Source organism: Sorex araneus, chromosome X, assembly GCF_027595985.1.
Source record: "Sorex araneus isolate mSorAra2 chromosome X, mSorAra2.pri, whole genome shotgun sequence".
In the NCBI taxonomy this organism is placed as follows: Eukaryota; Metazoa; Chordata; class Mammalia; order Eulipotyphla; family Soricidae; genus Sorex; species Sorex araneus.
In genome coordinates, this window is record NC_073313.1 from 267,495,534 (window position 1) to 267,522,436 (window position 26,903).

The 26,903-nt window shown below is 58.7% G+C and overlaps 1 protein-coding gene across 1 annotated transcript in view; it reads left to right on the top strand.

The window, feature by feature from the left end:
- The window catches only part of IQCA1 (IQ motif containing with AAA domain 1), an 88,256-nt gene that overhangs the window by 15,839 nt on the left and 45,514 nt on the right, over window positions 1–26,903 (top strand). The window contains exons 5-6 of the mRNA XM_004610895.2: window positions 3,892–3,963; window positions 20,607–20,812. Coding sequence (XP_004610952.2) covers window positions 3,892–3,963; window positions 20,607–20,812 — 278 coding nt within the window. The remainder of the gene's footprint in view (window positions 1–3,891; window positions 3,964–20,606; window positions 20,813–26,903) is intronic.

The following is a 26,903-nucleotide window of genomic DNA, read 5'->3' on the forward strand; positions in this document are numbered from 1 at the left end:
TACTCCCCACGACTCTGGGACCCTGTGTGTTTCTCGGTGTCAGTTGGAGCGTCTTCCTTCCACCTAGATCTGACTTGAATCTCTCGCTCTGCCTGGCACGTGTCAAGGGCAGCTTGTTGATGTTTATCTTTACGAAGCAGCTCTTGGATGTTCCCTTATTGCCCTGCGAGTCTCTGTTGTATTTATTTCTCCTCTGACCTTTATGATTTCCAACGTTCTGTTGTTTTTTGGCTCTTTGAGGTGTAAGCTTTGTTTTTTGTTTTTTAGGCATAGTTTTTATTGAGTTTATTTGTTGCTATAAACACCTCTCAAGGAACTCTGTCTTATCGCATCCCCTGCCTTTTGATGTTTTCCTTTTGCTCTGCCTCAGATACTTCTCATCACCCTTCTGAGTTCTTTGTCCCGTTCGTGGTCCAGGATGTGTTGTCAGATTTCCATGTGTTGGCGATTTCTAGTGTTCATAGCTAGTGTGATTCGGAACCTACTTGATAAGATTCCAGTCTCCTTGTACTTGTTAAGACCTGCTCTGAGAGATAGCACCGCGGGGAGGGTGTTTGCCTTGCACGCAGCTGACCCAGGTTTGATCCCCAGCATCCCATATGGTCCCCCGAGCACCGCCAGGAGTAATACCTGAGTGTGTGAGCCAGGAGTAACCCCTGAGCATCGCCAGGTGTGACCCAAAAAGAAAAAAAAAAAGACTTGCTCTGTGGTCCAGTCTATGGTCTATGCTGGGGAATGTGACACACTTTATGCACGTTCCAGTGCTGTGAGATGAAACGGTCCGAGCGTGTCTTGCCAGGCCCGTTGGGCCTGAAGTTGGTTCAGGCCGGCTCTTCCTTCTCCGTCTCGGTGACCTGAGCCACCTGAGGCGAGTCCTGAAGCCCCTGACTATTGCCGTGTCGCTTTCTCCTCCCAATCTGGTTCCTGCTAATTTTATTTATTTTTTTAATTTTAATTTTTTGCTTTTTGGGTCACACCTGGCGATGCACAGGGGTTACTCCTGGCTCTGCACTCAGGAATTACCCCTGGCGGTGCTCAGGGGACCATATGGGATGCTGGGCTTTGAACCCGGGTCGGTCGCGTGCAAGGCAAACGCCTCCCCGCTGTGCTATCGTTCCAACCCCTCCTGCTGACTTTAAATACTTTGGTGTCTCAGTGTAGGCCACACAACTGTGGACAGTTGTACCCTCTCACCCATGCATCACTCTCCGTGACCCTCTTTGTCTCCGGGGGCCGGTCTGCACACGGGCCTGCACACGGCGACTCCTGTCGTCTTCGAGGACCATTTGCGAGAGCAGCTCTCCTTCCCGACCTATGTGTACTCTCAAGGTTAAAAAATATCCCGTAGGCAGCGTGCAACTGGAGCCTGCCTGATGTATTCCCTCGGTGACTGTCTTTTGACGGGTAATTTAGTCCATTTACCTTTAAAGCGCCCGCACGGCAGAGCCTGGCAAGCTCCCCATGGCGTATGCCAAAAACAGTAACAACAAGTCTCACAGTGGAGACGTTACTGGTGCCCTCTGGAGCAAATCGATGAGCAGCGGGACGACAGTGCTGCAGTGCTACCTTTAAAGTAACGATGAGGCAAAGACTCAGGACGGCCATTGAACTTACTGATTTCCGACTCCCTAGTGTGGGAGTTCCTGGCTCCATCTCTTGCTGTCTCCTTTGTGGTTTATTTTTGTAGCGATGTCCTTAGACCTCTGCCCTCTGCGGCTCTTTTCTTTGTGGTGACCAAGAGGCCGCAGAGACTCTTAGGGACATGGCGGTCTGTGAAGCTGGTAACTGCTCCCACCCGTCCTCGCCACGGGCCCACACTTCCGTGTCTCCTGCCCCCATTTATGCAAGGGTTCTCGCGCCCCACGTGCTGTCCTATTGTGTAGCCACTAACAAACCACGGCAGGTATAATTATTTCCGGTTTTCAGGCCACACCCGGCAGTGCTCAGGGACTGCGCTGACCTCTGAGCTTGGGGGTTTCTCCTGGCCGTCCCCAGCGGACCATGTGGTGCCGGGGGTCAGAGTCAGGGCTCCCACATGGGATCCAAGGCATGCCCTTAGCCTGTTGAGTGATTTCCCTGGAGCCTATATTTTATTAATGTCATTAACTCCTTATACCTCTCGGAGAGCCCGGCAAGCTACTGAGAGTATCCCGCCCACACGGCAGGGCCTGGCAAGCTCCCCATGGCGTATTCGATATGCCAAAAACAGTAACAAGAGGTCTCATTCCTCTGACCCTGAAAGAGCCTCTAATCGTTGGGAAAGACGAGTAAGGAGAGGCTGCTAAAATCTCAGAGCTGGGAGGAATAGAGACGTTACTGGTGCCCGCTCGAGTAAATTGACGAACAACAGGCTGACAGTGCTTCAGTGATACAGAACTCGTGTGCTAGGAATAAAACCGAATTACATGCCACCTTTCTGGCCTTAGAGCATTCTTGATGCGAATATATATTTACCCTTATGAATGAGTTTGGTATTATCTGCCTCGGCTTGGCGCCCTTTCCCGTCAGCTATAGGATTCCTGTTCACGTTTCGAGGACGTTCTCGGAGCCGGGAGACGCCTCCCCCCCGCTCCCTCCGTGCTGGGGAGCGTTTGCTTAGAAACAGCCTCAATCTCTCTGCTGTCAGGGAAGCTTTTAGCTACAGTCTTTGTTGGCAGTTTTTTTTTTTTTTTTTCACTCATGGATTTGAAGATAGCACCGTATTCCCGCCTGGGAATTAAGCTTGTCGCTGACGGCCGTGCAGGGAGGGTCCCCTGCCTGCGATGGCCCCTGCTCCCGGCTCCCAGAATTCTCTGTTTTCCACTCATTGGTGATAGTGCGCCTTGGGGCGATTTCGTGGGGCCCCTTGAGCTTTACACCCCCGGGTATCCCTGTGGCCCCAAACCTGGGGGTTGTCAGCTGTTTTCTGTCACCATCCAGGGCTCCCTGGGGCCTTCCTTCAACTCCCCCCACACACACTTCCCCTGTCACTGCCTCTCTGCAGAGCACTTGTCCTTGGGTTCCTAGAGTATTTCGCACCATCGGTTTTATTGCTGACACTGTTGAATCTCTCGCACCCCTGCATTGTTCACTGCACCTGAGGTTCCGCTTGCTCCTCAGTCATTCCCGCCCGTCTTTGCAGTGACTCCTCGCTCTGCCCACGACTCTCCCCACCCCCCTCCCATGCACGGCTGAGTCTCTTCAGCCGAGCCTCCGGGATGCCGGGTCAGGCAACTTGCAGCTGTCCGTCTCCTTGTGGTCAGTTACGGGACTCTTAGCAAGCCTGTTGGTGTTCCGTGTCCGGGCCCCGTGCACCCCGTGTCGCACGGCCTCGGTGTCTTTGGCGGAGATCACACCTCTAGCTCTCGAGCCTGGTGCTGGCCGCTCACCATCCTCGAACCTCGGTCGCTCCCAGTCACCTCCGGGACACAGGCCCCACGTGGAGTCTGAGTTGGCAAGGCTGCCTCCAGGGTGGGGGTGGGCACGGGCTCTGCCTGTCCCCCGGGTGGGCAGGGCGGCCTTTGGGACAACCTCATTCATTCTCTGAAGAGTTTTTTTGTTTGTTTTTCTTTTTTTGCTTTTTGGGTCACACCCGGCGATGCTCAGGGGTTACTCCTGGCTCTGCACTCAGGATTCACTCCTGGCGGTGCTCAGGGGACCATATGGGATGCTGGGCTTTGAACCCGGGTCGGCTGCGTGCAAGGCAAACGCCCCACCCGCTGTGCTATCGCTCCAGCCCCTCTCTGAAGAGTTTTGCTATGTTCACGGAAGGAAAATACTCCCCATCCACACACACCGAGCACCCCAGCCAGAGTCAGCTTAGCCTGTGGGGTGTGAAGTCCCAGCAGGAGTCGGGACACCGCCTTTTAGGTTAATGCAGCCAAAAACAGGAACCGTCTACTTTGCTTTTAGATTTGGCGAGGTTTCAATCAATGCAAGAAGACTGTGCAAGAGCGGGAAGAAGAGATGGTTTTCCTGGGCATGGTGAGTCTCCCCGGGGCCCCGGGGGTTCTGGGGGACTCTGGATGCCCCACCCAGCCCCCTCCCTGCACCCAGAGGTCAGGGGGACACTGCAGTGTGCAAAACCCGGGCGCGTTTTTGCCCAGTCAGCCAGTGTCTTGGATTTCTTGGCTGGGAAAGACTGAAGGGGACGAGGAGCAGGGTGAGGGGCATGGGCTTCCTGCCCCGAGGGGGCTGCGAGCTGGAGGGACGGGCCAGCCCAGGAGACCAGCCCCTGAGCACTGTGGGAGAGAGTCCGTGTGTGCACTGCAAACTCTAGCGATGTGCACCAGGCCCCAGCTCTCCTCTGCTGCCCTCACCTCTCCTGCAACAAGCAAGAATGCTGTGTTGGAAGTGACGCCCGAATACACATTCCAGACTTGAGTGGCAGGAGGAAGGGAGCCCGTCCCTCAGGCCAGCTGCAGCTCTCTGCCCTGCAGGTTTAAACCAAGGACTTAATTCCCTGCTTCTCAGAGGCTTGTCACTGAGCGTGTGTCTCAACAGGCCAAAAAGATTCAGAATTTATTATTTTTGCTTCTACCCGCAGTAATAAATCTGCTTAGAGGATAATATAAGTGAGAACACACAGACGCCTGAGGTCAGAGAGATGGTCCCGCTGGGTGGTCACTTGTCTTTAAACATGCCCGATCCAGGTTTGACCCCTGGCACCCATACGGCTCCCCCGGCCTGCCAGGAATGACCCCTGAGCACTGAGACAGAGCAAGCCCCGGTGACGCTGTGTACGCTCTCCCTCCCCCTCAAGAATATCCCTAAGCACTGATGTAGGACCACCAGTGTTTATTAAGTTCCCTTTCATGTTCTCTTTCCCGGTGAGCTTTGGCTCAGCCCATGCAGCAGGAAGTCAGGGTCACCCGAGTGTGGCCAGGGCAGGAGCAGGGGGCAGGCTGCCGAGAGCGCACAGCCAGGCTGGCCGCGTACAAAAGCTGATTGTTTGTTTGTTTGTTTGTTTTCTTTTTGGGTCACAACCGGCCATGCACAGGGGTCACTCCTGGCTCTGCACTCAGGAATCACCCCTGGCGGTGCTCAGGGGACCATACAGGATGCTGGGAATCGAACCCGGTTTGGCCGAGTGCAAGGCAGACGCCCTCCCCGCTGTGCTCTCGCTCTGGCCCCAAGCTGACATGTTGTTATTGGGAGGGGTGGTCAGGCCACACCCAGCAGTGCTCGGGGCTTCCTTGTGATCCTGCATTCGGGGTCACTCCTGGCCGTGCTTGGGGGATGTCTGTGGTGCCAGGATGGAATTAGGGTGGGCTGCGTGCGAGGCAAGAGTTTCAGCCACGGGGATTTCTCTCCAACCCTAAACAGAACAATTAAGCCCCATTTTCCTTTCCTGTTTTTTTGGGCTTTGGGGCCACAACTGGTGATGGTCAGGGCTTACTCCTGACTCTACATTCAGGAACTAATCCTGGTGATGCCGGGGATGAAACCCAGGCTGGCCACGTGCAAGGCAAGCGCCCTGTCCACCGTGCCATCGCTCCGGCCCCAAGTCCCATCTTTAGTCTCCTTGAACATAAACACAAACACAAACACTGCTCTCTCCGGGATGTCAGGGCTTCAGGACGTAAAGCCAAGTCCTGCTGGCGATGTTGTAACGTACAGAAGGTCTGAAAGGTCACTCTCTGTCCAGGGCAATGACACATAATTCCCAGCTGTGTGGAAAGGGCGTGCCTGTCCTTTTGTAGCGGCAGACGCTGTCCTGGCCTGTGTCATCGGCTCTGTGTCAGCAAGAGCTGAAGGCCGGGATGGTTTCGCCTGATAAAGAATCTCAGCCCCGCTTTCTGGAGGCTCGACGGGTGGGCGTTGCTCCCTGGCAGAGGGGCTTGATGTCATGTACATTTGTCTGCAGAATCGCCACTGTGATGTGCAAACCTTGCTGTCTCGAATCGCTAGTAACCCACAGCCCTCGCTTAGGGAATTAGGAAATACGCTGACTTTTTATGAGGCTGACATCACTCGGATGCCGAAAGCCAGCCAGGATATCACGTAAATAGAAAACTAGAGACCAACGTTCCCAACGACCAGAGATGCAGAAATCCTCAACAAAACCCTCTGAGCCAGGGCCCGAAGTTTGTCGACAGGATCATGTACCGGGACGGGGTGGGATTTGCTCCAGCTTGTATGCGTCACTCGTGCGACTCACTTCACTGGCAGAGGGAAAAATAAAAGTCACATGCTCGTATCTATAGATGCCAGGAAAGGCTCTGATAAGATTCAACATTCGTTTGTGATTTTCCAAAAACTCAACGGAATTGGGATAAAAGGAGCGTACTTCACGTAGGGAAGTTAGTTTACAGCAAGCTCAGTGGTGATGCTGAAGGGCTGAGAGCTTCGCCTCGAGGGAGGGGACAGGACAGAGACGGCCACGCCCGCCCCCAGGCCAACAGACTCTTGAAAGTCCTCACAAGGGCATGTTGGCAGGAACATGAAAATAGGATACAAATTGGAAATGGAGTCAAACTATCATTATTTACAGATGACATGATAAAACACATGGAAAACTGAAAGAGTCCACTCAAAAGTCTTTTCTAAAAACGCAGGACAGTGAAGTTGCAGCCTATAAAATCAGTATATAAAAACCTTTAAGGTTTTATACGCCAACAGGGAACTAGAAGAGCAAGTAATCAGGTTAAAAAAAAATAAAGCTCAGTTATAATTCCATCAAAAAAAAAAAGAAAAACTTAACCAAGGAAAAACACATATGTAACAAAAACTTGACCATATACTTAAATAGAAAAGCTGTCAAGAAAAGACACGTTAGGGACAGAAGCAGTGATGTTCGTGTTAGGGCCGGACACAGTAATGTTTTTCTGAATGGGCGTCTTACTGTGGTCGTCACGGTAGACAGATACTGGTTTAGCGAATTTATCAAAATTCCCATGGCAACCTTTAAAGAAACAGAACCTTACTGAAGACTTAGGGAAACCCAAAGCCCCCAAAAAGCAAAAAAAAAAAAAAAAAATCTTAAAAGTTAAAGCAGAACGGAGGGGTGACCCTCCCTGGGTTCCAACCACGCAGCAAGGCTGCAGCCATCACAGGACGTCAAGCTGACATAGACCCAGGGGCACAGAGCAGAGGGATCCCGAATAAACCTACACTGAGACTGATAATAAGTTTGTGATGACGGAGCCAAGAGCCTAGGACAGGGACAGGAGAAGTCAGAAGTAGCCCGATAAAATGGGGCTGGGAGGAAAATGACACAAAATGAATGAATCAATGTCAGGCCACACACACACACACACACACACACACACACACACACACACACACGCGTGCATGCACACACACACACCATTTAGCTCAGCATGGGTTAAGGACTGGGATGTGGGGCAGGCTTGGCGGCGCCCAGGGCGTCCTCCTGGCTGGGCTCAGGGACTCGAACCCGGCCTGGCTGGGCCCCAGGCCTGCAGCCTCCCTGCTGCATCGTTGTTCTGGCCCAAATACCTGGATCCTGAGCCCAGAGCGGAGAGGGGCTCCCCGAGGGGCAGAGGGTCCTTAAATGGGCACATGGCTCAGGGACAGGCGTCTGAGGGCATGACCCTACCCCAAGGCACATGCAGGGGCCTGGCCTGACACCCCCTAATAATCAGGGAGACAGGCTGGGCTGCCTTAGCGCCCCAGACGGACACCCCCAATAATAAGGGAACCGTGCACGGACCCCATCACCTGCGTTCTTGGTTTCCCAGGGATCTTTGAGTGCAAGAACAAACCGGTGTCTATTTTTGGTCCAACCCGCACCCCCCCCCCCCAACCCCAGCCCATCTTTTATTTTTTTGCTCTCACCTGCTGTTAGAAACATGCGTGCACGGTGTCTGCCGGTGGTCAGAGGTTTCCAGGGTTTTGTGGGGCTGTGGAAAGGGAAGCCCCTGCGGAGACCACGGTCGGGGACACGCGCCGAGTGGGAGCAGGACGCTGCCCGCCGCCCTTCTGACCTGGCATCGGAGCGACGGAGGCTCCTCGGCCCAGAACGTGAACGGCAGGTGCCAGGCGCCGGGGAGAAGGGTGGGACGGGGTTTTCCGTGGGGGGCGGAGTTTAGATTTGCAGGGTGCAAAGGCCCAACGGATGAGAGACCGTGTACTGTGAGCGGCAAATGCTGTCGGCCCGGCCTGGGGCAGCAGCTCGGAGAGACCAAAACGCATCCTCGGGACACGCCGGTCGGGGGGAAGGGTCAGTCGTACCTGCCTCAGCAAGGACAAAGGACACGGGAGCCAGAGACAAAGCCCCCCCAGGGGCAGCCCCAAATCCTACTCAGAACGCCCCATGTTCCAAGTAACAGCTACTGTGACCTGCTCAGGCGGGCAAGGTCCGATGGCCTTGGCCTCCCTGCAGACCAGAGCAGGGTGCGGCGAGGTCGCTCAGACGGTCATTTCCGGGCTCGCTCCCACGCGGCTCCTCACAGGCTAGAATTATGGCCCCCTGAGCACAGAGCCGGGGGGGAAGCCTTGAGCTTCCCTGTGTGAGACCCAAAACAAAACAAAACAAAACAAAATGGGTAAAACTGGAAGTGGCTAATTGTTGGGTTCTAGAGCACGGTCTGGGTGAATAATCCGTGGCGGGCGCCTTCCACGAGAAGTGGGCGTTCAGGGAAGAACTGGGGCTTTGGTGTGGAGTGGCTCAAGATGAAAATTCAGGATTTAGACGTGCATATACAGCGTCTACACAGCCACGCACACACAGAAGGAAACGACGAATAGTTTCACGCGAAGTCATTTTGGAATTGGAGGTGTCACATACGGGGGCGGGCACTTCCTCGCATGTGGCTGCCCGGTTGCATCCCTGCCCTCCCCAGACAGCATTGCCAGCACTGGCTCCTGAGCACAGAGCCAGGAGTCAGCCCAGAGTACCCCCGGATGTGTCCTAAACACAAACGCAAAATAATATGATGCAAAACGTAACTAGCCTTTGTTTTTTCAGCATGGTGACTTGGCAAAGTTTCTTTGGGGTCCATAATTATGTGGTTTTCCAAAAATAGTTCAGTACCCCTTCATTAACCCGAAGACGCAGATATAAAAGTAGAAGCAAAGGTCCGGGGGCTGATACTAAATTTTCCCCAACGGTCCCCCACATTTGGTGTCTCGGGGCGGCAGACCAGGCACATCTTCTCTGCGTCCTCACAGGCCTGAGCCACCCGGATAAAATGCTGTTTGTCTTCATTTTTTAACGTTAGGAGCTAAACTAGCCATCAGAAGATTCTATCTAAGAAAATCTAATTTTAATATGAAATTATGCATTTAAAACGGTTTAGGCTGCTCGATTTCCGGCGAATTTAATCCTGCCCCCATTACTCACCCTGTGCTGTGTGTGTCTGTGGCAGGAAGGCAGCCCTCTCCCCCGACAGCCTCGTGCCTCATGCTGGGACCACATAAAGATCCAATTACATGTCTTTTACCCTGTTTTTCTGTCTTACTTTGTAGTTTATATCGGCTCGACTCAAATAAGTTCGGAGTCTCTCTCAGCGATAGGGTCTGGGTGCTGTCGTCTGTATTGAATTAAATGTGACTCTCTCCGCACTCGCTTTATTTTTTCCCCAGTCTCTCTCTTCTCTTGGTCGTGCATGTCCTATAGAAATTTTATACCATTGAGAAATATGTGGATTCAATTTTTAAAAGAATGATGTCTTCTGTTCCCTGGCTGATAACCATAAAAATCCATTACCTCAAATCCGAGAAATGTTTTCAATTGAATATATTTTCCACTCTATCACTAATTAAGATATTGTCGACTCCTTTTAAATTTTCGTTTTCCCATTATTTCATTTTTATGACATCATGCCAGTGCGCAAGCCACCGACTTATCTGATCTGGACGGTATTTTTCTCTGTGGAAAGCCGGGTGTGTTTCCACGGGGGACTGTCTCGTGAGGGGGAGCCGGGGTCCGAGCGAACCACGTTGGGACGCCTTCAATTCCTGACCAAATGTTTCTTTTACCGTTGGTGTGGACATTTTTTATATCGCCATTTTAAATATTTATATTCTGAAATCTATGCAGGAAAATAAATAGCCCTCGAAAAACCGTGCGCGGTGATTTTAATTGGCAGAGCCAGTGGAGTGGCGCGGGTGCGAGGGAGCTTAATGAATGCAATACATTTCATTCCCCGCGTCCCTTTGAAATAATTTGTCCTGCAGTCATGGCCATCGTATATTTTATGTTCCCCCGAAGCTATCCATGTTTGCATGATAATAAGGACGGGGGGACAGTGTGGACGAGGGACAGCTGAGGGAGCACCGTCCCTTGGAAGCGCACCCGCGGGATCCCGGTCACCTGCACAGCCCAAATGGGGAGTTTCCATTTTTTAATCGATCAGTTATTTTCTTACTAGCAAGTCGCCCCAGAGTGGGGGAGTGGCTGCGGGTGAGCCACCTCGAGGCCTTGGTCCCCGGGGGCTGCTGGGGCTGCTGCTGACCCCCCAGAGAGCGGCCAGAGAAGCCGCAGGCCACGCCTGCCCGGGCTCAGGGGCGGCGGGGGGGCTCCAGGATCGGACCCACGTGCAGGGCCAGCGCCTCCCCCAGCCCCTGGGGCCTCTCTCCCGTTTCCTCCAAGACCCCCACCTCGGTCACCGGCCCGGTCCTTCCCCTGCGTCCCTACGGCTGGTCTCAGGGGGCAGATTGCCCGACTCGGACGGAGGAGGAGCAGCCCTGGTGTCCCGGGGAAACTGCATCTCAGGAGCGAGCCCGGCCCGAACCACCCGTGAGGGCTCGAGCTGCGTGTAGTGTACCCCCGAGGGCCAAGCCGGGGGTGGCCCTGGAGGCATGAGCTCAGAGGCGGAGCCTCACCTGGGTCTCCTGCCCTCCCGAGGGGCCGAGAGGGGTCACGGGCATCAGCGCCGGTGCCCCGGGGACAGTGATGCCCCCCCCCCCCCCCCGCGTCGGCCTGCAGTGAGCACTGCTCCCGCTCGCCACAGCATTTCAAACACGTCCGCTGGCTTCGGAGTCGCCGAGGGCGTGGCCCCTGCTCCTTGCTGCCCAGAGGGACCATCTGGGAGTCCGGGAAGGACAGCCTGGGGCAGGGGCCGGCGGGGCGGCGGGGTCGCACCCAGTGGGTGGGAGAAAGCTGGTGCCACCCGAGTCCTCTCTGCGCCGGCTCCAGCTTCGCTCGAGGGGAAATGGGCCAAGGCCCCTGGGCAGAGCCAGGAGGCCAGACTGGAGGAGGGGGCTCAGGCCCGAGGCTCCCGACAGGAGAGGAGAAGCCGCTGTGTTTGCTTTCTGGGGGCGGGAACTTGCCTGCAGACACCAGGCCTTCGAGTGATTGTTGTTTCCTTGTCTCGGGTCGACCCGGCAGTGCGGCCCGGAGGTCCCCCGCTCGCCTCTGTCCTTGTTATCTTTAGGGTCTGCGTCCCTCCGCCCCTTGCTCCTGGGGGGTCACCATCCTCTCTCCAGGGCCTCCCCCAGCATCTCGGGGTCCAGCGGCGGCACGTGCTGGGCTCACTCCCCCCGAACCGGCCCAGTGGGCTCCCCCTCCCCGTCCGCCCCTTCCAGGGAGCCGGGAGCTGGGGGTGGGGGCTGGGCGCCCTCGGGCTCTGAGCCCAGGGCCGGGCTCGGTGCCCACGAGCCTCAGCAGGTGGCCTGGGCACGTGGGCTCACCCACTGGGCCCGAGGGGTGGGGAGGCTCAGTGTGCCCCTGGCAGTCGGGCGGGGAAACGGGCTGAGCCAGCCCCACCGGCCAGAGGACCCCAGCGGGGCCTCTGCAAGGTGCTGGGGCAGCAAGGGGTAAAATGGTAAAGGGAAGTTTCCAGAAGGACGGCCCCGGATGCCGGATAAACCATTTTCAGATGGAGAAACCGCGTAGTGGAGAGGAGCTACGAAGGCCGGACCCTCAGGGCGGCCCCCACTGCCCGGCTGTGCGGCTCTAGGCAAGCCCCCTGCCCTCTCTGAGCCTCTGCTTCCTCCTAGTGTAAAACAGAAGCGAGAGATGAGACCCACGCCTTCCCCGGAGGAATGAGGGCACTGCTGTTTACAAACTGCCGGAAATACGGCCCAAGTCCGAGCAACACTGTTTTATTTTGAAACCGTCTAAATCGTTAAGTAGAAGCTCAGAGAGGTGCCAGCTCAAAGCAAGCGCAGTGGGGGCCGTGTTAAGCCGCACGCGACCAGGCCCCCTCCCGGCCCCGCCCAGGGTCCCCCGCCCCGAGGATCGACCCCGAGTACGTCAGTGAATTAACCATCTCCCACCAGTCAGAAGAGTCGCTCAAGTCTCCTGCTCTAATCTAAGCACCTCACTGTCACCCCAGTGCTGAGACGTCAGGCTGAGGGGACCTTCTCGTCGCTCTGGGCTATCAGGGCTCCTGGGTGGGGGGCGCCACAGTGGACACTTCCCGCCCAGGGCCGTGGGCAGCGGGCAGACAACCTCACTCGGCCCAGTTCCTTGGAGATGCGTAGGGACACGGCCAGAGACAGACACGGGACTCAGAAGAGACGCGATGGGACGAGATGGTTCTTGTGACCAACTGTGCCTCCTCCTGCGCCCGCTGGGAGTGGGGAGGGTGCAGGGGGGCGGGAGGGCGGGAGGGGGTGGGAGGGTGCAGGGGGGCGGGAGGGCAGGAGGTGGCGGGAGGCGTGCGGGGACGGGTTCTGTGGCAGAGTTTAACGCTGTGCTCGGAGCTGCTGCCGCTGATTCCTGTCGGTCCAGGGGTCCGTCGCTGTGTCCCCCGCTGGCGTCACTGCCTTTGGGAACAAAGAGCCCCCGCCCCCCGGGCCCCGGGCGGAGGCTCCCCGCTTCCCTCGCCCCCTGCCAGCGTGGCGACTGATAGATCGAGCAGATTTTCATTTGGGCAAATGTCCATTTTATCTCGCTAATTTGCGTGCGGATTGCCGGAGACAAGCCCATCAAGCATTAGATAAGCATTTTCAGTTAATGGGCCGTGGGGTCCTGTCTCGCCGGCCCCGGGAAGCACTGTCCCTGTCCCTGTCCTGCCCGCGACATCAATTATTAATATGTATATTTTCGCTGACAGAGGCCCTCGCGCTCCGCGTAGATTTTGTTATCCGGTTCCGGGTCATTAGCTGCGGAGCGCTTGTAAATAGAATGGTTTATTCACACGGGAAGCCTTCATTAAGATGCATTATTCTCCAGCTGATGTATTTCTGCGGCGGCGCCATTATCGGATGCTCTATTCCCCTTTAATATTCATAATTTACTTTTAAATGAGTTGCTGCTTCGAGGGCGAGGTGACAAATTTGGATGCCGCGTGCCCCGAGATGACGAAGAGGACGGGGGGGGGGGTGGGGGGGGTGGGGGGGGGGCTCAGGCGAGGGTCTGGCCTGCAGGGGCGGCCGGGAGAGACGCCCTGGGGACGGTCTCCACCAGAGCCACGCTGGGACACGCCCCTGTCGGCCGCAGGGCCCGGGGCAGGTCCCTCCCACACGCCCTCGGGCCGGTGAGAAACAGGGAAAGAATTGGGGACCACCACGGTTGGCAGCTGCCTCGAGAGCGGGGGGAGAAGGCGGCTGGGGTGGAGAAGGGGTCACTGAGTCAGTGAGGGTTGGAGGGATGCTCGGGAGGGGAGGTGTGTGATGAGAGTAGGTAAAGGACCAGACGTGACGCCTCTCAGTGTCTGTATTGCAAACCATCATGCCCCAAAGTGGAGAGAGAGTGTGGGGGAGACTGTCTGCCATGGAGGCAGGGGGAGGGCTGGAAAGGGGAGACACTGGGGACATTGGTGGTGGGGAACGTGCCCTGGTGGAGGGGTGGGTGTTGGATCATTGTATGACTGAAACTCAAACATGGAAGCTTGTAACTGTACCTCGTGGTGATTCAATGAAAAAATAATTAAAATAAGGAATTGGGGGTGGCAGGGATTAGGATCCAGGGTGCTTCCCTCGGAGACAGAGGCATGGCACCCGGGGGTGAGGCTGCGAGCCTCCGGGCACAGGGTGTCACAGGGGCTGGAGAGACGGGAAGGAGCCGGGGACAGTCGCAGCGTGTCTGGGAGAGGAACCGGCCGCCCAGGTGTCATGGAGACAGGCTAAGGGAGGCCGGAGCAGGGGACGCGGCAGGGCTGGAGGGCGCCCATGGGTGGCCCCCGCGATGGGGCAGGAGTGGCACCTTCACTGCCACTGGCCGGGGCACCCGGCGGGCAGGGCAGAAACACGCCCTCGTGCAGGCTGCGGGCGGGCGGGGAGGGGCCGCCTGCGGGCGACAGAGGGGGCTCCCGGGGAGGCTGGCGAGACCCCATCTCGGGAGCCAGGTAGAGGCTGAAGGCTGGGCCGGGAGCAAGGTCGGTCCCAACCAGGCTTTCAACACTGGTGCTTGTTTGCTTTTAAGGAGTGTAGCTCTCAGACTCACCTTCAATGTCTCTTCAGGGGCCGTTTCCCCCTCCCGGAAGGTGCGTCCTCAGCCAACGGGGACAAGGGCTATTCCCCTGGTGTCTCTCGGGTGTGGGAGTGACCGGGTCAGTAGTGCCTGTGGCTCCCTCGTGTCGTCCCCATCACCATCCTGGCTCCAAGCTGAGAAGTCGGTCCAGGGGTTCCTAGAAAAGAGAGGGAGAGAGGGGGAGAGAGAAGGGAGGGAGGAAGAGAGGGAGACAGAGAGGGGGGGAGGGAGAAGGAGAGAGGGGAAGAGAGAGAGGGGGAGAGAGGGAGAGAGAGAGGGGAGAGAGAGAGGGAGAGAGAGAAAGGGAGAGAGGGGGTGAGTGAGAAAGGGAGACAGGGGGAGAGAGAGAGAGGGAGATAGAAGGAGAGAGAGAGGGCGAGAGAGTGAGAGAGAGAGGGGAGAGAGGGAGAGAGTGGGAGAGAGAGAGAGGGAGAGAGTGGGAGAGAGGGAGAGAGAGAGGGGGAGAGAGGGGGAGAGAGAGAGGGAGAGAGAGAGGGGGAGAGAGAGGGAGAGAGGAGGAGAGAGAGGGGGAAAGGGGGAGAGAGGGAGAGAGAGGAGGGAGAGAGAGGGGGAGAGAGAGGGAGAGAGAGGGAGAGAGAGGAGGGAGAGAGAGGGGGAGAGAGAGGGAGAGAGGAGGAGAGAGAGGGAGAGAGAGGGAGAGAGAGAGAGGGAGAGAGAGGAGGGAGAGAGAGGGAGAGAGGGAGGGAGAGAGGGAGAGGGGGAGAGGGAGCCCCCTGAGTCCTCCTCCAGGAGCACGGGTCCCTCAGCGTGGAGAAGGCAAAGTCCACGTCCCTGGCGGAGAGGCGGCCACTTCCCCGGGGTGGGCAAATGTGTAGGCACCTGACGCAGGAAACTGCACGTCCCAGGCGCTGAGATAGAGCACACACGGTAGAGGACTCAGCGTCTCAGGCCCCAGGGGAGGAAGGGAGTGGCAGAGCCAACATGGTGGGCTTGCGAGCACCCCCCGCCCCGTCCCTGAGTGGGGTCCGGAGTTGTCTGGGGGCACAGCTGTGTGGCTTTGGGGACGTGAATGTGCCTCTCTGATTCCATGTCCCCCTGTGGTAATGACCGTGGCTCTAAGGGCTGGTGTGTGCGTGGTGGAGAAGTTTTTTCCGTGGCCTGCGTCCTCAGCGGCCCTCAGTGGCTTCTCCCCTCCCCGCCCTCCCTGGCAGGGCTTTACCACCCCCCCCCCTCCTTCAGCCCTCCCGCCTCGCCAGGACACTCCGAGCCTTCCTCTGTTCCAGTGACACTTTCTCCACTAGCACAGGCGGGGCCAGAGCTGAGCCGTGCTCTGGCTTCCAGAACCTTCTCTAGATTTAGCGTTTTCTGGGGCCTAGGTAATTGCTAGGCTCACCTGAGACCTCCCCAGGCGATGGCTTCTCACTCGGCCCGGGGTGGAATCAGCAATCTGGAGTGTGTCTAAAATGCTTCCGAATGCTCAGGACAAAGGAGTCCTTTAAAGACCGTCTTGGCAGAAGTAACCCGCCGTGGAGCCGAGGTGATGCGAACATCTGAAACTCCCCACAGACGCGGCGACTATCAAACATGAAAGGCGCAAGTGCGGAGTAAGGAACAATTCCAGGAAGAGAACCTTCTAAGTGTCCAAGAAAAAAAGAAAAAACAACACAAGCCAGAGCCCCTCCTTAAACTTCCGCGTCAGCCCGCACAGCTAGTGGGCGAGAGGGCCCGCGGGCTCTGGCGGTCACGTGAGGACGGGCAGGGCCCGGGGGCAGCGTCAAGGCCAGTCAGGAAACATCAGTCCTGAGAGTGTGACATTTGATCAAAGTTTTTGGCCGAGAACGAAACCCAAGGGGGGGGGGTGGGAGGCTGGACTGTGGGTCCAGCCCGCGTCAGTCCTAACCCCGCCCAGGTCCCCAGGCCCCCCCCCCCCCGGGAGTGACCCTGAGCACAGAGTCAGGAGGAGCCCTGAGCACCTCTGGGTGCGGCCCCCAAACAAGCAGACACCGAAGCACTTACCCCACGGGGGGCCTCCCGGAGACACGGCCCCCCGGGCCCTGGACTGGCCACTGGCCACTGGCCACACTTGGGTGTGGACCATCGGCGGGGACAGCTTCTCCACGGGTTTTTATTTTTAATTTAGTTCTACTTTCAATTTAAAATGTGAGTGTTAGACATGAACTCAGCCAATCCCAGCGGGGTCGTCGTGGGGGCCTGCTGGCTGGCTGGACCCCTCCGTGGTCATCTGGAAGGTGCCCCTGGCCGGGCCGGCCCGTTCGGGTGGGAGCACTCGAGGACGAGCTTCAGCAAAGCGAAACCTGCCTTGAGTGACGGAGGGCGAGCACAGACCCCAGAGCCCCGCCTTTGGGGCCATCGCAGGGAAGACTGGGGGAGGGAGGGCCAGAGGGAACCTTCGCGGTCACCCCACCGGCGTCCTCGCCGCGAGGGAAGGCCCCTGCTGTTCCCTCAGGGACCGTCCGCCCTTATTTCCTGCATTGGGAGCGGGGTCGGAGGCGGTTCCCAGGGGCTGCGCCGGGGGCCGAGTATCGACCTGAGAAGGGCTGAGGGTTACAGCCCGTCGGGCCGGACTCCCGGGCCCCCCACCCCGCTCCAGCCATCCCCGTCCTCCTGCTGGCCCAGGGCCCCCGGCCCTCCTGCGCGTGCTGCCGCTGGCCTCCGTCAGTCCCGGGCGCGCGGACTCTCGCCCTCCCTGGCCCTGCGGCCTCGTGCCAAGGACGGTCATGCCCCGGGCGCCGCGGAGAGGCAGGGGCCAGTGAGTGACCAGAGAAGCTTCGAGGAGAGCCCGGCTCTGCTCTCAGGGGCCGCCGTGACCTGCCTGCCTCGGCCCGGGGACGTCGTGCGCGTGAGGCCCACCGCACCCGACATTGAGTCCGTCCTCGCTGGAAGGACGGACGGACACAGCTGCCCGGGGCCTCCAGGGGCCACTGAGGCTCGGACTAGTCAGGTCCGTGTGTGTTTTCTGTTTGGGGGCACGTCTGGCAGTGCTCAGGGCCTACTCCTGGCTCTATGCTCGGGGGTCCCTCCTGGCAGTGCTCAGGGCCTGCTCCTGGCTCTGTGCTCGGGGGTCCTTCCTGGAAGTGCTCAGGGCCTGCTCCTGGCTCTGCGCTCGGGGTCCTTCCTGGAAGTGCTCAGGGCCTACTCCTGGCTCTGTGCTCGGGGGTCCCTCCTGGCAGTGCTCAGGGCCTACTCCTGGCTCTGTGCTCGGGGGTCCCTCCTGGCAGTGCTCAGGGCCTGCTCCTGGCTCTGTGCTCGGGGGTCCCTCCTGGCAGTGCTCAGGACCTACTCCTGGCTCTGTGCTCGGAGGTCCCGCCTGGCGGGGCTCAGGGCCTACTCCTGGCTCTGTGCTCGGGGGTCCCTCCTGGCAGTGCTCAGGGCCTGCTCCTGGCTCTGTGCTCGGAGGTTCCTCCTGGCAGTGCTCAGGGTCTACTCCTGGCTCTGTGCTCGGGGGTCCCTTCTGGCAGTGCTCAGGGCCTGCTCCTGGCTCTGTGCTCGGAGGTCCCGCCTGGCGGGGCTCAGGTGTGGGGATGCAGCTCGTGTGGGCCGTGTGTGAGGCAAGGGCCCTCCCTGGCCCCGAGCAGAGTGGAATCCGCGTGACAGGGACAGACCCGCCATTCTCCGGCCCCTGGTGCCTTTGTCCCCTTCCTTCCCGTCAGTCCCAGCGCCTGGTGTTCGCACTAAAATGAAAGCAGAGCGACGGCGTCTGTGCCGCGCTGCATTCGTTCGTTGGTGTCAAAGTCGGCCCCGGCAGTCTGGTTCTTAAGTGGCGGTTTGTGACGGGCCCGTCTCTGGCACTGTCCCGTGTTCCTGACACAGGCGGGACTCGGATGTCGACCTGCCTTGGTTTCTCCGTCAGTTTCCTGAGTCTCGGCTCAGAGCCGGACGCCAAGCCTGGGCCAGAACACTGGGCTGCTTCCGGGGTTTCGTGTTTCCAGAGTCGCGGCCTGGAGCCCGCCCCCTGAAGGAGCACTGTGGGAAGAGCAGCGTGTCACACCTCGGCTGTCCTCAGCTGAGGCTCCACGCTGGACAGCGCTGGGTGACAGGCCGCACACACCCGCCACCCTCCACCCCGGCAGAGCCGATGCCCCCCTTGCCCGTCCTCGGGGACGGACACCGTGTGCACCCCTCTCCTGCCGGGCTCCACCCACACACGACACCCATCACAGCCAGCACGCGGGTTTACGGTGTCTCAGCATCGGGCCGGAGCGACAGCACAGCAGGGAGGGCGTTTGCCTTGCACGAAGCCGACCTGGGTTCGATCCCCAGCATCCCATAGGGTCCCCCGAGCACTGCCAGGAGTGATTCCTGAGTGCAGAGCCAGGAGTGACCCCTGAGCACCGCCGGGTGTGACCCAAAGAGAAAAAAAAATGCAGTTTCTCAGCATCGAGATACAAGCAATATCCCTGACTCCGGGAGACGCGTTACAGGTAAAACTGTGCGAGTAGTTAGTTCAGTGGGGGCAGAATCGGGAGCCCACCAAAGCCCCCTATAACCCACCAGGAGTGAGCCCAGAGCACTTTGCCCAGAATGCCGGGCATGGCCCCAGAGCCAAAAAATATATATAAATAATTATAGTAGAAATCACAGCAGCAAAGCGAGGCTGTTTCAGTATTGATCACTTTTTTTTTTTTAATTGAATCACCCTGAGAAAAGTTACACAGTATCAGGTTTAAGTCTCGGTCATACAATGATCAAACACCCATCCCTTCACCAGTGCACACGTTCCACCACCAAGAACCCCAGTATGCCCCCCTCCCACCCCCCACCCTGCTTGTGTGGCCGATGACTTTCACTTTAATTTCTCTTTACTTTGATTGCATTCAGTATTTCAACAGAAAACTCACTATTAACATCTGGAATTTCCCCCCAACAATCAGACCTGCTGAAAAAGCATCATTTGATCATTTGTTTCCCGTTGCTGAGAATGAGGAGCATGTGAGGTCGTGCGGCTGCAGCAGTGGCCGAGCCGTTTGGGATTTGTGGTATTTGGTGACTCAGTCCAGAGAAATTTCTGCCAGAAGTCGCATCATTGCGAGCTCGCACCTCTGCTTAGTGGATTCTAAGAGATGGCGGTCGCCACGCCACCGCCGGCGGGGAAAGGAAAAGCCGAGAGAGAAAAACCTTCCCCCTCCCGGGGCGGCACGGGGCCGTGGCCTGGTTCACAGTCTGGAGGCGTTTCTGCAGGAAGCCGCTGGGTGCCGAGAGCAGTTAGTGGGCTTCCAGGGTCACGGTCGCTCGGGAACGAGGAGCCGTTCGTGTGTGGCCACTCGGGGTCTCTCCTGGGCAGAAAGCCTTGATCGCTTTTTACAATTATATTTTGTCTACGTTTTTCTAATTTGGCGTTTAGAAAATGGCCACATTTGATGACCAGTTTGCAAAATGACTGAAAAATGTACGTGACCTCTCTCTCTGCGGGTTTGGAAAACACAGCAAGGAAATGACAGATGCCAGAGCAGAGACCTGGGCCTCTGGGCGGGTGGTGGAGAGGCGGGCGGGGCCGGGGGCGATGGTCGGGGAGAGCCGGCACTGGTGGTGCTGGAATGTTCCGTGCGTGAAAGCCAGCCATGGGCAGTGTTGTAAGCCACGTGCCCTGCACAGAATCTGGGAAGAAAATGTGTGCGTTGGCCCTCACGCAGCACCGGGGCCCGAGTCTGCGCCCGTCCTCCCTTCCCCAAAGGGCGCGGGCCCAACCTGCATGCTCCTGAGAGCAGGATCTCCTGCCTGGGGTGCTCTTCCTGCAGTGCTCCTGCCTCAGTCGCCACGTCCTGGGCCTGTTCACAGCCCCTGAGGCTCTCCCCGACCTCTGGTTCCTCCAGAGATGGTCTAGTGAGCTCTGGACAGCGGGCATGGTGCTGGCCTTCCAAGAGGCTGGCCAGGGTTCGATCCCTGGCAGCCCCAAGGGTCCGTGAGCTCAACAGGAGTGATCCCTGGGCACAGAGCCGGGACTCAGCCCTGAGCACCGCCAGGCACAGCCCAGGAACCCAAACCCAAGAGAACTGATGGGGAGGGTCCCTGTTGTCGGGCTGGACTCACAGGCGCCCCCTACTGCTGCATCCCCAGGGCTGTTGCTGATGAGAATCCCCGTCTCCATGGCGACCCAGGGCCTGTATCCCAGTGCACAGGCCGGTGTTCAGGCTCCATCTTCCCTGCCCCCGCACACGCCCATAGCCCGCGTCCGCCCTTTGCTCTGTCCTCCCGCTCCGCAGGAAGGTCGGGAGCTGGGCGCCTGGCTGGAAGCGTCTTTCCCCAGCCCCTGCCCAGGGGCGCGGGAACGGCCGCCTGTGCCTCCGGGTCCCCGTCTCAGCCCCTCCCGCTTCTGTTGCAGATGCCGCCGCCTCTGTTCAACCAGGTCAGCCCGACGGTGGAGCAGGCGGAGAAGGTGCGCTCGCAGCGGGACGAGACGCAGGGCCGGCACGAGGCCGCCTTCCAGCACGCGCTGGTGACCATCAAGGACGACCTGAAGCTCGTGGAGGGGCCGGACATCAAGGAGAACCTGCAGGACCAGATCCGGCACTGGTTCATCGAGTGCAGGTGACGCGGCGGGCGAGCAGAGACTCGCACCTGGGCTTAGACCACGCGGCGCGGGCGGTGGCGGGCGGCCGGTTCCCGGGGCGCTGGGCCTCCCTCCGGGTCCCGGCGTCTCTTGGAGCTGGGCAGGCCCCGGGCCTCGGGGCTCGTTGGTGGTGGAGGGGGCGGCCTCCCCCTCTCCCCAGAGCCAGTGAGGGACAGAGGCAGGGGTGAGGCTCGCAGTCTGCAGCTCGGGCGCCCAGCAAGCCGCGACTGTCCCCACCTGCAAAACCGGTGGTGACCTCCCGGTGCCCCCCAGCCCCTAAGGACCGGGGGGACCACCACTGTCGAGGTGCCGCAGGGACGCTCCTGCCCGTCTGGGCGCGTCGGGCCCAGCCTAGACGCCCGTGGCTGTGTTGTCACCCGCCGTTTCCTCTGTTATGGCCGGGCGCCGTGGCAAGGGTCCGGCGGTGACTGGGCACGGACTGGGCTTGGGGATGGGAGGACTCTGCCTCTCACACACATTCAGAACAGAAGCAACGGACTGGGCTTGGGGATGGGAGGACTCTGCCTCTCTCACACATTCAGAACAGAAGCAACGGCGCTGGCGCAGACGTGGGGAGAAAGGGACCCTCCTCCCCTGCTGGTGGGAATGCCACGTGGTCCAGCCCCTTTGGAAAACAGTATCGACACTTCTCAAAAAGTTAGAAACTGAGCTCCCATTTGACCCAGCAATACCACTGCTGGGAATATATCCCGGAGAGGCAAAAAGGTATAGTCAGAATGACATCTGCACTCGTATGTTCATCGCGGAACTGTTCACAATAGCCAGAATCTGGAAAAACTCCAGTGCCTGAGAACAGATGACTGGTTAAAGAAACTTTGGTACATCTACACAATGGAATACTATGCAGCTGTCAGAAAAGGTGCACTGTAGCACTGTAGCACTGTTGTCCTGTTGCTCATAGATTTGCTCGAGTGGGCACCAGTAATGTCTCCATTGTGAGACTTGTTGTTACTGTTTTTGGCATATCAGTACACCACGGGGATCTTGCCAGGCTCTGCCATGTGGGCTAGATACTCTCAATAGCTTGCCAGACTCTCCGAGAGGGACGGAGGAATCAAACCCGGGTGGGCTGCATGCAGGCAGACGCCCTCCCCGCTGTGCTACCACGCCATAAGTGGATCAACACGGAGAGTATCATGTTAAGTGAAATGAGTCGGGAGGAGAGGGACAGACATAGAAAGATTGCGCTCATCTGTGGAATATAAAGGAACAGAATGGGAGACTAACACCCAAGGATAGCAGAGATAAGGACCAGGAGGTTGGCTCCACGGCTTGGAAGCCGGCTTCACACACTGGGGGACAAGGCAGCTCAGATAGAGAAGGGACCACCAAGTCAAGGGTGCTGGGAGGGCCTGCTCGGGATGGGAGATGCAGGCTGAAAGTAGACTACAGACTGAACACGATGGCCACTCAATTCCTCCATTGCAGACCACAACACCCTAAAGGAGAGAGAGAGCAAAGGGGAATGTCCTGCCTCAGAGGCGGGCTAGGGGGGATGAGGGGGGATGAGGGGAGGGTTGCTGGGACCATCAGTGGCGGAGAATGGGCACTGGTGGAGGGATGGGCACTCGATCGTTGTATGACTGAAACATAAGCACAAAGTTTGTAAGTCTGTAAATGTACCCCAAGGTGATTCATTAATAATAATAATAATATACAGAAAAAAAGAACTCTGCCTTTCAGTGTAGATGCCCAGTGATAAAATACTGGGTTTTGTTTTAATTTTTTTTCATCAATCACCGTGAGATATACAGTGTACAAAGTTGTTTGTGATTGAGTTTCAGTCATACTGCTCTTTTTAATTCAAAATGTATTAGATTTATGCGCTTTTGAAAAACTGTTGTCAAGGATGTTTTGTGGCAAATCAGGAACATTTTAATGAGAAGATATTTAAGGTGAGATTTGGGCCCTCATTAATTCTGAGAATCACGGCGAGGTGAGAGGGAAAGGAGCTCGGGCGAGGACGATGTGTCACACGTAGACGCGGGGCCTTAGCAGATCACGCGTGTGGAGTGGAGCGGGCGTCTGTGCCGTGAGAAACGCACTGGGGGAGCGTTTCCGTGGCGGCGCCCTCCCGGTGTGTGGGGCTGAGGCCTCCCTCGCACGCAGCCCGGCCGGCCCCAGCGTGGCCGCTTGAGCCCCAGGTGTGCGCCCAAACTCGTCAGCCCGGCAGACCCGCATTCGGCACCTCCGTTCCCGACTCCGCCTCAGCGTGTGGGAGGCGGGCGCCGAGCTCCGGCTCCTGCTCAGGGGGCGACGTTGGCAACAGCTCTCACAGGCCCGTGAGGCCCCTCTCCTCGGGCCGGGCTGGCCCTGGGCATCTGTGCAGCCGGTGCGGGTGTGTGCGGGTGTGCGGGTGTGGGGTGTGTGCGGGTGTGGGGTGTGTGCAGGTGTGGGGGTGTGTCCGGGTGTGAGGGTGTGGGGTATGTGCGGGTGTGCGGGTGTGCGGGTGTGGGGCGTGTGCGCGGGTGTGCGGGTGTGGGGTGTGTGCGGGTGTGGGGTGTGTGCGGGTGTGGGGTGCGGGGTGTGTGCGGGTGTGGGGTGTGTCCGGGTGTGGGGTGTGTGCGGGTGTGGGGTGTGTCCGGGTGTGGGGTGTGTGCGGGTGTCGGGGTGTGCGTGTGGCTGCCTATGCAGGTGTGGGGGTGCAGGTATGTACGCAGGTGGGTATGCGATTGTGCAGGTGTGTGTGTGGGTGCATGTGCGGCCGTGTGTGCAGGTGTCTGTGGGGATATGTGCGCATCTGTGTGTGTGTGCGGCTGTGTGTAGCTACCTGTGTAGGTGTGTGTGGGGGGTGAGGGTGTGTGTCTTTCTATCTGTGCAAATGTTTGAGGAGGAGTGTGGGGGGGTGTGTGGGTGTGGGAGTTGTGGGTGTGTGAGGGTGTGTGCAGGGATGTGGGGGAGTTAGGGTGTGTGTGCGCGGGTGTGGGGGGTAGGGGAGGGTGTGTGTGGGTGTGTGTGGGTGTGTGAGGGTGTGTGCAGGGATGTGGGGGAGTTAGGGTGTGTGTGTGGGTGTGGGGGGGTAGGGGAGGGTGTGTGTGGGTGTGTGAGGGTTTGTGCAGGAGTGTGTGAGGGTGTGTGTGCTGGGATGTGAGAGTGTGTGTGGGTGTGTGCAGTGTGTGTGTGAGTGTGTGTGCAGCTGTGTGGGTATGTGTGCGGTGTGTGCGGGGGTGTGAGGGGGGTGTGGGTGTGTGTGGGGTATGCGGGGGTGAGTGGGTGTGAGTGCGGGTGTGTGCAGGTATGTGTGTAGGTGTGTGTGCAGGGGTGTGCGGGGGTGTGAGGGTATGTGTGGGTGTGTGAGGGGGTGTGTGCAGTTGTGTGGGGTGTGTGGGTGTGTGTGCGGGTGTGTGTGGGGTATGCGGGGGTGAGTGGGTATGAGGGGGTGTGTGCAGGTATGTGTAGGTGTGTGTGCAGGGGTGTGCGGGGGTGTGAGGGTATGTGTGGGTGTGTGAGGGGGTGTGTGTGTAGGTGTGTGGGTGTGTGTATGTGCAGGCCCTCCCCTCCCCCGCCCCTCCCCCACTCTGTCCCCTCCCCCTCTCCTCTCCCTCCGCCTGCTGGGCCTGGGCACGCTCCTGCCTGTCCCCGGCTCCCGCTGTCCCCCCCCCCCCGCCCTTCCCTCAGCCTGAGGTGAGGTCCTCCGGCAGGAGCCTGTCCAGCGGGCGCTGCTCGTGGCCTGGCCCGTGGCCGCTCCCCTGTGGTCTCTGCCCTCCCGCTTCCTTCCTGGGCTCCGCAGCCCTCGTGCTCCTGCGTGTCGCCCCCGGGCCTCTGCTCGCTCACCCGCGTGAGGGGCCACCAGGGTGTTTCCCGCAGTGGCGTGTTTCACGGGTGCCGTGGGCATCGTTTCGGGTGTGACTCAAACCTTGGGCGGGGGGCGGGGACTGTCCGTCATGCGTCCACCCTGGCCCTGGGGAGCGTCCGTCCGTCCTCCCGGAGAGCCTCGCGCGTGCGTGGGGTCGTTTGAAACCACCTGCCGGCTGTGGGCAGAGCCTCTCGCTCCCGCAGGGACCCCCACGCGCCCTCTCGGGGCACGGGAGCAGACCCCGAGACCACGCGGCCCTGCTGCCACCTCTGTGATGGCAGAAACCCGTCCCTAGGACGTCACGGAGACTCTGGTCACGGAGACGCTCGAGCAAGGACAGCGGCGTGTGGAGGAGCCAAGAGGGACGAGAGGGACGCCGAGAGGCTCGGGGGGAAGGACCCGGGACAGCCATGGTGGTCAGGGACAGGGGGCCCCGCCCAGCCCCTGGGGTCACGGGAGCTGGCACCGCCCCTCCCCCCCGGGCCCGGCCAGCCTTGGGGTGCACGTCCTGCCCTGCACGTCCCCCCTCCGGAGGCCACCCCGGGCAGCTCCCAGCGGCCTCGTTCTGAAGCGGGTGGAGGCCGAGGGCAAGCTCTTCTCACCCTCAGAGCAGCCTGACCTGCGGGCTCTGAGGAGGGCCCCTCTCTGGCCTTCCTGAGCCGAAGACGAATAAAAAGCAAATATTGTCTTTTGAAACAGGAAGCGTCATCAGCCCTCGGGTGAATCCCCACGAGACGCACAGGGACAGTTGTGACAGTGACCCCCAGCCGCAGGCAGCCGAGCTGGATGTGATCTGGGCACCACAGACCCCGAAATCCCCGCGCCCCACCGGGGGGACCCCGAGCTCCAAAAACAGACAAAACACTACCTCCCAGCTCGACTAGCAGGCCCCACAGCTCAGATACAGACCTGCTGTCCCCACCAAGGCACGTTCCCGAGCCCCTTTACATGAGTCCCAAGGACCCTCCGCCCCGACGGGGCCTGGTAGGATCCAGGCGCGCCCGGGAAGCGAGGGCAACCGTCTGTGGTCAGAGGCTGCCGCCGCGGGACTTTCGGGTCACTTTCCTCCCAGTCTTTCTCTCACAGATATTTTCGTTACAGATTTATAAGTTCCTGTTTCTAGTTCTTAAAAATAATAACAGCAGCGGGTTTTCCCAGGTCCTTGAAATACGCTCAGAGATGACGCAGCGTTGTTGGACTGGCTCTGGCCGGACCGTGCACTCTCTTTGTTTGCTTATCTTGTGTGCATGTGCGTGTGCGTATGTATATACATGTGCATGTGTATGCGCGTGTATGCATGTGTGCATACATGTGTGCATGTGTGTATATATATGCATGTGTGCATACATATATGTGCATGTGTGTGCATGTATGTATACATGTGCACATGTGTACGCATGTGTGCATGTGTGATGTGTGCGCGTGTGTTATGCATGTGTTTGTGCATGTGCACGTGTGTGCACATGTGTGTGTTTGCATGTGCATTTGTGCGTGTGTGTGCGTGTGTGCTTTCTGTCTAGCGGGAGGGGGGGAGAGCCCTAGTCCCTGGCTTCCTTTCCTGTTCCCGGGTCTCTTTCCCTTTGCAATGGCTTCCTCCAAGTGACCTCCAGAAAGTTGCTTCTGCGTCACCCATACCAAGTCTTATTGCTTATGGTTGCGAGTTTATACCCGGGTTTAATCTGTGCCTTTACTTTAAAGGAAAATGGGCTATAGGGAAGTGGGGTGGAGAGACAGAGACAGAGACAGAAACACGGAGAGAGAGACAGAGAGACAGGGAGAGGGACAGACTGACAGAGGGAAGAGAGAGAAGGAGAGAGAGAGGGAGAGACAGAGGAAGAGGAAGAGAGGGAGAGAGAGACTGAGAGAGAGGGGGAGTGAGAGGGAGAGAGAGTGGGAGGAGGGGAGTGGAGGAGAGGGGAGGTAGGAGAGGGGGAGGGAGGGGGAGAAGTGGGGTCCCCGCCCTAAGACCCTTGCCCAGCTGTGTCTGTCCCGGGGTCTGTGTGTCCCAGGCAGGGACGTGGGTCCTTCTATTGGGACCCGCCCGGTGGGTGCTGGGTGAGGCTCTCGCCCGTGTGTGAGACTCATCCCCGCCCCCTTACCATGTCCCGAGACCCGGGTTGGTGCCCTGCCTGGCCCGCCCCACTGGTGCTCGGGGCTCCCTGGCGGGAGCTGCAGGGTCTCCTGCGGTGGGGTCTCGAGGGGATGTGGGGAAGGGTCCCCACCTGGCCGTCCCCTCCGCCTCCCCCCTCGGC